The sequence below is a fragment of the Chrysochloris asiatica genome, unplaced genomic scaffold, assembly GCF_000296735.1.
Source record: "Chrysochloris asiatica unplaced genomic scaffold, ChrAsi1.0 scaffold00004, whole genome shotgun sequence".
Classification (NCBI taxonomy): domain Eukaryota; kingdom Metazoa; phylum Chordata; class Mammalia; order Afrosoricida; family Chrysochloridae; genus Chrysochloris; species Chrysochloris asiatica.
In genome coordinates, this window is record NW_006408522.1 from 21755374 (window position 1) to 21766333 (window position 10960).

At 39.4% G+C, this 10960-nt stretch overlaps 1 protein-coding gene and 1 pseudogene across 1 annotated transcript in view; one reads left to right on the forward strand and one right to left on the reverse strand.

Moving 5' to 3' along the window:
- Window positions 1-10960, reverse strand: part of SCG3 (secretogranin III) — a 42587-nt gene that overhangs the window by 15547 nt on the left and 16080 nt on the right. The window contains exons 8-10 of the mRNA XM_006831644.1: window positions 9818-9934; window positions 9044-9127; window positions 3464-3601 (exon numbers count right to left, since the gene is read on the reverse strand). Coding sequence (XP_006831707.1) covers window positions 3464-3601; window positions 9044-9127; window positions 9818-9934 — 339 coding nt within the window. The remainder of the gene's footprint in view (window positions 1-3463; window positions 3602-9043; window positions 9128-9817; window positions 9935-10960) is intronic.
- Window positions 5694-6462, forward strand: LOC102823376 (annotated as a pseudogene).

The window sequence follows — 10960 nt, forward strand, 5'->3', positions numbered from 1 at the left end:
TAAATTGAATCTCTAAAGAGAGATGGGGGAATTAAGTGTAGCCCCCCAATCCTTACCTTCTGTCTAATGTTTCACAAGAGCTATTATAGCAAGTAACACAAATGGAGGGAGTCTCATCCTGCTTAACTTCTTACTATCTGCTGTCAGACAGCCCATAGCTGTTGAGCTGATTCCGACTCATCGCGATCCTATAGATCTGAGTACAACTCCTCCACTGAGTTTCTGAGGCGTTAAATCTCTACAGAAGCAGGCAGATTGCTTCATTTTTCTTCCAAGCGGTAGCTGGTGGGTTCGAATCGCTGATTTCTTGCTTAGCAGCCCAAGGCTTAAAGTATTATGTCACCAGAGCTCCTTCTATATGACATCACTAGTTCCCAAACACACATCCTAAACAGGCAATGATAGACTACTAAAAATCAAGTCCTTTATATTCTTGTTAAATATATAATGTTTTCCTTAGAAAGCAAAGTGACATGTTAGCACCCAGGTCTAGGGATATCTGCACAGTGATATAAAATGGTGTCTTAAGTAAGCATTGAGCGTTCTAAATCTGCAAATGAAAAGACCTTGGCTCTGGCTTGCTGCTGCCTTTGAGGGAAATACACCAATGACGTACAGGTTGCTTCTAGAGGGAGTGATTCAGGCATGCTGGACTTCTGTTTGGGATGAACCACTCACGCCTCTTTGTTTCTTTTGCTAATGAGCTATCTTCCAGAAGTCCATTACTCATCTAAAGTGAACCTAGGGTTGAGCAGGAATATCAAGGCAGGTGACATGTCCAAGGAGCCCTGCTGGTGCTGTGGGTTAGATATTGTTGGGCTGCTAACAGCAAGGTCGGAGGGGGAACCCCAACAGTCACTCTGAGGGAGCAACGTGAGGCTGTGTGCTTCTGAAAAACGTACAGCCTTAGAAACCTGATGTAGGGTTGATGGCAGTGGGCTTCTTTCTCTCTCTCTCTCTTTCCTTGGTGACTTGTCTACCAGATCAGTAAACATGGCATATCCAGTTCTCCATTTCCTTGGCCATGACAAATATCATTAATAAATCACTGTAACAGTCTCAAGATGCAACCTTATAACCCTTTTCAACATAGGCTACCACCAAATAGCTGGGGTTGATATAGGTCAGCTAGATCCAAGTAGGAGAAAATTGTGATGGTTTATGAAATCATGTTAGAGAAAAGAAGTGTACAATTATATACAACTTTACAAGGTAGGGAAAAAATGATCACAACCTTCTATTTTTAAGGTAAAAAAATGTTTTGTTTTGTTTTTCTAGGCCTGCCTCAAAAGAAAATCAAACTCTCAATAGGTGAAATAGAATCAGCACATATCTACGGTCACCACTTCTTTGTGCCCTATACCTGGGTCTGTAATACTGTTCTCCACTAAAAGGTGACACACTTCTTGCAAAGGAAATTTATTTCAAGTCTTGGAACAGGAAAATTCAGGGCAGTTCTAGAATATTGTATTGTTACCAGAAAGCAAAGATTCTGTAAAAACCTTTTGAGGCAGTGCTGAAAGGACTTATGAGAGAGAGCTTCCATTGCCCAAGATGTGACTATTTAAGCAAAAAACAACAAAATAACAACACTAATACTCAACTGGACTAACTTAGACAAGTGGAAGTGTCCAGAAAGGTACTATTACTATAAAAAGGCAACAATTCGTACTTGAAATAGTTTTATTGTTATGAGATACTAAATACATAGCTACTTTGCTTCCTCTTAACTTCATACAGACATTGTTAAGCATGGGTTTACTATCAGGTATGAACTAAAACCTTTTTCTGTCTATGTAAGCAAGATAGACTGGGTGGGAGAACTTGTCAGTGAGCCAAATAGTGATTCCAAATTAAAAGCTAGACCATGAGCAGGAAGGCCTGATTGATATTAAATAGTCTTATATAATACGTGCTTCTTGCTGTGTGCCGTAGAGTTAGATCCAACTCACAGAGACCCTGTATAGGGTTTCTGAGGAGTGGCTGGTGGCTTTGAACTGCTGACCCTGAGGTTAGTCGTCTAGTGCTTATCCTACAGCACCACACCAGGACTCCATATAATATCATATCAAAATAATAAAAAAATATAATAATAAGCAAACTCCATCAGTTCACTGGAGTCCTGGTGTGGTGCTGTGGTTTAATGCGCCATACTGTAAAGCTGTTTGAACTGTCAGGTCGGCAGTTCAAGCTGACTAGCTGCTCCTTGAAAACCCTATACAGGGTCACTATGGGTCAGAATCCACTTGAGAGCACTTAACAACATCAGTTCATTGCCGCTGGTGGTTTTGCATAACAGCCAATGAAAAGAGAAGCTGATGGTGTGTTTTCAGATGATAATTAGTTGGATCTTCCCCCCCCCTACAAATGAGTGTTAAATGTACTGACCTACTTCTTCAGCTCCCAGGGAATAAAACCTCTAGATGATCCTACTAATCAGATACTGATAAGACACAAGCAAGGTTCCAATTATATCAAACAGGTCAATATATCATAATGACAAAGTGTAAGGTAGATACAAACCCTCTGCTCTGGGAAAACATAACAAATTTCAGAAAAAGAATGTCGAACTTGAGAGACAAAGGTATACATTTCCCATGATGTGCCACTTTGTACTGAGACTTGAACCACTGAATCATGTAACTAGAGCATGCATTTGACCTGAAATCAAAAGATTAGCATCACAGAACTTGCACCCTCACTGGATCTTTTTCTTTGTGAGTTGGATAACGTTTCTAAGAACTTTAAAATGTGTACTGCCCCCCCCCTTTTTTTTTTTTTAAAGGTATTTAGATTTAAGAACATTTGATATATTGGATTTGTGATTTTGATCTCATTCTTAAAAGTGTTTGTTAATATAGAATCACTGCTTGAATAATTAAGAAAATTTGTCTCATTACAAATTGTCTCCTTACTCTAAATAGTCACATACTACTCATTGTAGGATAACTGGACCGCAACATTGGTTTGAACTACAAGGTCGGTGGTTCAAACTCACCAGTCGCTCCTCAGAAACCCTATACAGGGTTACTATGAGTTGCAACTGACTTGACAACTCTTAACAACAAAAAACAAAAACAACTTATTCAACGAGGTAATCTCTAAATTTTGATGACCTTGTTGAATATGTAGTATGTAACCAGAGGAGTGTTAAGTTTAAAGAAAAAATTGCTTAATAATGTCATAAGACTATAAATTGGACATTAAACAAAATACAAATGGTAATAATCCCTCCTAAGTGCAAAAACCCTATAGATATTAAATGCCATCAAGAGGTGAAACCTATTTGCTGTCCAGAAGAATGGTTATTTTAAAAGATTGCTATTCAATCAAATAAAGGTGTCATTCAGCAAAGATGATGAATCTTTCAAAACAGATCATGCTAATTTCTCATTTGGGCAGGTATGGTGAAATATTTTTGCTTCCTCAATTTCATTGCCAACCTCAATCTGGCAATTCCTACCTTTGGATTCTTCTGCCTTCCCTCCTAGGTAGGAGTTATCCTCTTTTGTGGAATCCTTCAAAGTTCCATATTCCTTTTCCATCTTAGCTGCTTCTTCCTTGGTACTGTCTGTCTCCTCATGACTCTTCTCAGATGGGGCTGTAATCAGATTACGCACTGTTGTTACGACCACATCTCCTATCGATTATTCCGAATATAAAAATAAGCTCTATGTAAGTAGTCTAACAACCTTTTTTCCCCAATAGAGTTATTATTACATAAAATAAAATAAAATAAAATAAATTGAAAATAGAGATGCTGTTGTTAAGTGCTGTTGAGTAGGTAGGTGCTGAGTCATAGCGACCCTGTATGGGTTTTCTGAAGGGTGGCTGGTGGGTTTGAACCACCGACCTTGCAGTTAGCAGTCCAGTGCTTTTCCTACAGCACAACACCAGGACTCTGAAAACAGAGTAAAGAAGAAAAAAAGAAATCGGCAGTGTTTCATTATCTCAAAACATCCACTATTAGTACTGGGATGCATTTGTTTTATTTCTTTTACAGCTGTGGTATTACTTTGTTCCTTCCTATCAACATAGATGGACTTTCCCAGGTTATTGAAAACATCACTTTAATGCCAACAAGCAGATGCAGATACTTTCTATATGGACAAAATGCTAACATTAGAATCACAGTATTTCCTCTTTCTGCTCCACTGTTCCCTTTTCAAGGAGGCACTTTTGCTTGGCTCAGTTCTGTGGTGTTTACTGTGTTGAGCAGTGTGATGAATAGAGATGCAGACCAGAAGAACTTGTGCTAGACAGGCCCAGAACCACAGAGGAAGGGAGGGTGAGTATGGAGTAGACAGATGGCCAGAGACAGAAGTTTACAGAAGCAGTAACCTAGGAGGTTAGAAAGGTAGTATCTAACTGAAAATCTTAGGAAGTGATCCATTTTGTGATGTAGTCCCTTTCTTTCTCACTAATCATCTTCTCAAGAAATCATCAGTAAAGATCTGTATTATTTTGCAATGCTTCTTAGGGTGAGAGTCTGTGCTCAGAGTGTCCACAAAATAGCCAAGTACATTTAATCTACTTAATCTCATGGTTGGATTTCAGACTTTGAAAAATCCATAACCAGCATTCGTGTGTCAGTTTGTCATACTGCAGTGACTTGTGCATTGCTGCAATGTTTGAAGCTATGCCACTAGTATTTTAAATACCAACAGGGTCACTAGGGTGAACCGGTTTCAGCTGAGCTTCCAGATTAAGACAGACTAGGAAGAAGGAGAGGCATACTAGTTCTGAAAACCTTATGGATAGCAGTGGAACAGTGTCAGATAGCAGCAGAATATTGAATAGTGAAACATTATGAATAGCACCAGAATATTGAATAGTGAAACATTATGAATGGCAGCAGAATATTGAATAGTGAAACATTATGAATGGCACCAGAATATTTGGGGAACAAAAGTTGCAAACAAACAGAAAGGATCAGTAGTTGGAAAGTTGTTCTTGGTGACAGAAACAATGCTGAAGATTGCACAACAGAATTTTGCAAGACCAACGACTTATTCACAGCAAATACCTTTTTATGACAATATAAAAGATGACTATACACATGGACCTCACCAGATGGAATACAAACAAATCAAATTGACTACATTTGTGGAAAGAGACGGTGGAAAAGCTTCATATCATCAGCCAAAACCAGGCCAGGGCCAGACTGTAACTAACATACCAGCAATTGCTCATATGCAAGCTGAAGCTGAAGAAAATTAAAACGAGTCCACCAGAGCCAAACTATGACCTTGAATATGTCCCACCTGAATTTAGCGATCATCTCAAGAACAGATTTGATGCATTAGATACTAATGACCCAAGACCAGAAGAGTTGTGGGGTGACATCAAGAGCATCACAAAGAAAGAAAGCAAAAGGTCATTAAGAAGATAGAATGAAGGAAAAGACATAGATGAATGTGAGAAGAGACTTCGAAGAAAAAATTCAAGCCTCGACTTGCAATATTGAAGATTCTATGGACAAAATATTGAATGATGCAGAAAGCATCAAAAGAATATAGAAAAGGGAGTGGTTGGAGCCATTGCAGTGAAGACCATGTTGCAGCCGAACATCTTGCTTACAGGTACAGCAGGAGTTGGAAAAAACCACACCAGGCAAAGAACTTGCATCAAGATCAGGACTGAAATACATTAATGTGGGTGATTTGGCTAAAGAAGTCTGATCACCGGATATAATGGAATCTGGCAAGATGACTTCTCCCAAGAGTATGCTGAAAGATGCACAGATGATGGCACAAATCCTGAAGGATATGGGGATTACAGAATATGAGCCAAGAGTTATAAATCAGATGTGGGAGTCTGCCTTCCAATATGTGACTGAAATTCTAGACGATGCAAAAATTTATTCAAGCTATGCTAAGAAAGCAACTGTTGATGCAGATGATGTGCGATTGGCAATCCAATGTCGTGCCTCGCCTTTTACCTCTCCTTCCCTGAGAGATTTTTTGTTAGATATGACAAGGCAAAGAAATCAAACCCCTCTGCCATTGATCAAGCCATATTCTGGTCCTAAATTGCCACCTGATAGGTATTGTTTAACTGCTCCAAACTACAGACTTAAATCCTTAAAGAAAAAGACATCTGCTTCTGCAGGAAGAATAATAGTTCCACGGTTAAGTGCTGGCTCAGTAACTAGTAAACCTAGTACTCACACACTAGGCACACCAACCCCATAAACCAAGTCTGTTTCAACTAAAGTAGGGACTTCAGTGACCCTTACAGGGCAAAGGTTTACAGTACAGATGCCCATTTCTCAGTCACCTGCTGTCAAAGCATCAATTCCAACAACATCATTAATTGGGTCCAAAAATATTCTTATTGCCACTAATGTGGCAAAGTACTGTCAATGAACCATCAAATGCATTGAAAAGAAAATGAGAAGATGATGATGCTCATGATTGTAATCTAGCCTTGATGCATGTAACTTGTATTCTTGGTATTTAATCCATTGTACTTAAACATGCATGCTGAATATTTTCAGGTTGTGTCTTAGAAAACTTAATTAGCATTTAATGAGTAAGCAGAATTATACTTTTATATATAAAAAAGAAGACAGAAGAATACACAGAGTCACTGTACCAAAAAGAAATGGTCAAAGCTCAACCATTTCAAGAGGTGTTATTATTTTTTTTAAATGTTTTATTGTGAATTATGTGATAGTTTACATGGGAGAACATTAGTTTTACATTCATCCCATCGTATATCATTTCATTGCAATGATTACAATCCCCTCCATGCATCATCAACCAACCCTGCAAGCCTGCTGCCCTTCAGCATACAGCCCCTCTCCCTCTCTGGGTCCAGAGTTCCCAGCTGCTCCATCTCTCCATGTCATTGTCTCTGCCTCCATCTCTGGCTTCAATGTTTCACAGAACATCTACCTTTACATTTCCAACCCTCAGTCAGTCCTGATAACAATTATTCACTATTGTACCACAAGAGACCTATCCCTGTTTCCTTTCATCAGCCCTGCTCTGACAGACTGGATACTACTCAGTGGAGATTCTGCCTTCCTCTACGCCCTCTGGATCTAGGCTCCCTCTTGAAAGCTTGTAAGCCAGTCACTTCTTGTGTTTGTAGCCCTCCCCCCATTTTGGGTAGCCAATGTCCAAGTTGCCCATCCCTGTCTACCCTGTGTCCTGAGGGGGTGGGAATGATCCTCACTGTAAAGATTTGTTCTCTCTTTTGAGCTACTGCATCCATAGGTGTAGGTCAAGTTCATCAAATTGTATCAGATTACTCTTTTTTTCCTTCAAGAGGTGTTACTGATGTTAAGTGCTGTCTAGTCAGTTCTGACTCATACCAACACTGTATAGGGCTTCCAAGGAGTGACTGGTGGGTTTGAACCACTGACCTTGTAGTTCAAACTGATATTGTGGTCCAGTGCATTATCCTGCAATGCCATACCAGGACTCCTGAGGTTGCCTATGATCAAGAGCCAATGGTACTGAAGGAAGAAGTCCAAGCTGCATTGGACTTGGCAAAGAACAAGGCTCAAGGAATTGACAGAATACAAATTGAAATCTTTAAACAAACTGATGCAGCACTGGAGGCACTCCTCTATGCCAAGAAAACCGGAGGACAGCTATCTGACCAACTGATTGGAAGAGATATTCCAAAGAGAGGTGACCCAATGGAATGTGGAAATCATCAGACAGTATCATTAGTATCACATGCAAGTAAAATTTTGCTAAAGATAATTTTAATATGTCTGCCACAGTACATTGACTGAACTGCCAGAGGTTCAAGCTACATTCGGATAAGAATGTGGAATGAGCGACATCATTGCTGATGTCAGATGGATCTTGGATGAAAACAGAGAATACCAGATGTTTACCTGTGTTTTATTGACTATGCAAAAGCTTTCAATTGTGTATATCATGATAAACTATGGATAGCATTGCAAAGAATAAGCATTCCAGAACACTTAATTGTGCTCATAAGGAACCTGTACATAGACAAGGAGGCAGTCATTAGAACAGAACAAGGGGACACCAAATGGTTTAAAATCAGGAAAGGGGTGTGTGTGCCAGGGTTGTATTCTTTCACCATATTTATTCAATCTGTATACTGAGTAAATAATCCAAGAAGCTGGATATATGAAGATTAACATGGCATCAGGATTGGAGGAAAACTCATTAACAACCTGTGATCTGCAGATTATACAACCTACAATATGCAGACAATAATTGGTGAAAGTGAAGAGAACTAAAAAAAATACTTAAGATCAAAGACCACAGCCTTCAGTGTGGGTTGCAACTCAATGTAAAGAAAACAAAAATCTTTACCACTGGACCAACAAATAACATCATGATGAATGGAGAAAAGATTGAAGCTGTCAAAGATTTCATTTTGCTTAGATCCACCATCAGCACTCACGGAAGCAGCAGTCAAGAAATCAAATGACATATTGCAGTAGACCTATCTGCTGCAAAAGATTTCCTTAATGTGTTCAAGGGCAAAGAAGACAGTTTGAGGACTGATTAAGGTGTGTCTGACCCAAGCCACAGTATTTTCAATAGCTTCAGATGCATGTGGAAGTTGGACAACAAATAACACCATAGAAGAATTGATGCATTTGAATTATGGTGTTGGAGAAGAATATTAAAATGCCAGAAGAACAAACAAATCTGTGTTGGAGTACAGCCAGAATGCCCCTTAGAATACAGGATGGTGAGACTTTGTCTCTCATACTTTGGACATATTATCAAGAAGGACCAGTCCCTGGAGAAGGACATCATGCTTGGTAAATGGAAGGTCAGTGAAAAAGAGGGAGATCTGTAATGAGATGGACGGCACAGTGGCAGCAGCAATGTGCTCAAGTGTAACAACAATTCTAAGGAAGGAGCAGGCTGGGACAGTGTTTCATTCTGTCGTGCACAGGATCGCTATGAATCAGAACCGACTTGACAGCACCGAACAACAACAAAATTTGTAATTATTCTTCAGTGTTTACTGAACTTCATTTTTACCATTCAAAAGCATTGTTCTAAAAGCTAGAAAAACATGGTTAAATAAATCATACCCGGTAAAGCCTTGCTTTTATTGTCAGTAGCATTTTTTTCTAGTTTGTTCTTGGTCTGGAGAGCAATCATTTCATCCAAGTTTTCTGGAGGGAGAAAGAAAAGAAATACTGTTTTATTTTCTGAAAGGTGATATAAAACTTTTACTAAGTATACATCTCACTAGAAATATTGCAATAGCAATTCCAGAATATTAATACTGCTAGTCAGATGCCTTAACCTTGGTTTTATTTCTATGAATCGTAGACTCTGGAGAGACATACAATTTGAGATCCTAAAGTGCAGCCTCCTACTTAGTTGTTTCAGAACTCCCTTGACACTTCTAGAACAGTTCCAGGAATGACACTCACAGTGAACATCTGTGGTATTAACTTCCTCCTCATCCTTTGGTAACCACATCTTGATTTTCCTTTGGAGAACTCAACACTCTCCCACTGTCAGCATACTTGAGTCCATCAGTGCCCGCCTTAACACAGATCTAACTAACCATGGTCTTCACTCCTAGGCCATAGTGATTGATTCAGGGCTAAGCATAGGACTCAGGCCAGGCCAATGAAACTCAATGATAGAACGAATGGGAGCAAGATGCTTTCTACTAGGACTGTTATACTGTGGGGATATGAGATTGGTGCTGCCCAGCTGCGTAATTCTGGTTACACAGGTAACTTGATAATTTATGCCAAAATAGCCTGAATTAATGAGGTTATTATTGCCAAATCTCTAATTCACTTTGAACAATGGAAACCACGACAGTAAAAACAAAACCAAATTCTCACCAAGGTAGGAAACGCCTTCTTCTGGAGATATTGTGCCATATTTTACCATCATCTTCACAAAGTCAATCAATGTTTTCATGATAGTAATAAGTGTTTCTTTCTCCTTTGCCTCTTTTTCTGCATAAAAGGATAAAATAATTATATAAAAAAACTAGTGGCATGTAGCTTTATCTTTTTAGGCCTATATATGAAGTACAGTATATAAGTATTATGTCACAGCTAAAATCACATATTTAATTTACAGAAAGTCTTAGACTTGATTGGGAATGCAGGACAATGTATGGTATACCAAGATCCCCCCCCACACACACCCCAAAAGAGCAATTATGACTTCCTCCAAAGGTTTAATTAATCTAAAAGTAATATTAACTCAAAAGACAAGGTTGGTAACCCCATAAAGTTTTGTTACTTAGGCTTTTAAGTCCTTGGGGGCAATAGCAAAGTGTCCTATGATATATTTTGGAGCTACTGTCCAGTACTTTTTACAAAGCACATGTTCAAAATATACCATTGGACACTTTGCTATTGTCCAGTACTTTCTCAGGATAAACCTGAAGAATACAGAACTAAAAAGCTACATGAGCTACATAAGAGGGCTTCAAAAATTTGTAGAAAATTCCATGGTCTTTTAATTCTACTTCTCCATGAATTTTTTAGCCCCCTGTATTCATTAATTAGGGATACTGGTGTGGCGCTGTGGGTTAATGCGCCAGACTGCAAAGCCATTTGATCTGCAAGGTCGGCGGTTCAAACTCACCAGATGCTCCTTGGAAACCCTCTACAGGGCCACTTTGGGTCGAAACCGACTCTATGGCACTTCACAACAACACAACATTCATTAATTAAGGAGCTCTGGTAGCATTATTGTTGTTGTTGTTAGGTGCCGTCGAGCTGGTACCAACTCATAGCCACCTTATGCACAGCAGAATGAAACCCTGCCCGACCCTGGGCCAACTTCACTACTGTTGCCACGCTTGAGTCCATTGATGCTGCCACCTGGCCAATACATCACATTGGGGGTCTTCCTCTTTTTCTCTGACCTTCCAGGTTACCAAACATGATATCCTTCTCCAGCAACTGGTCCCTCCTGACAATATGTCCAAAGTATGAGAGGCGAAGTTTGGCCATCTTCACCTCCAAGGA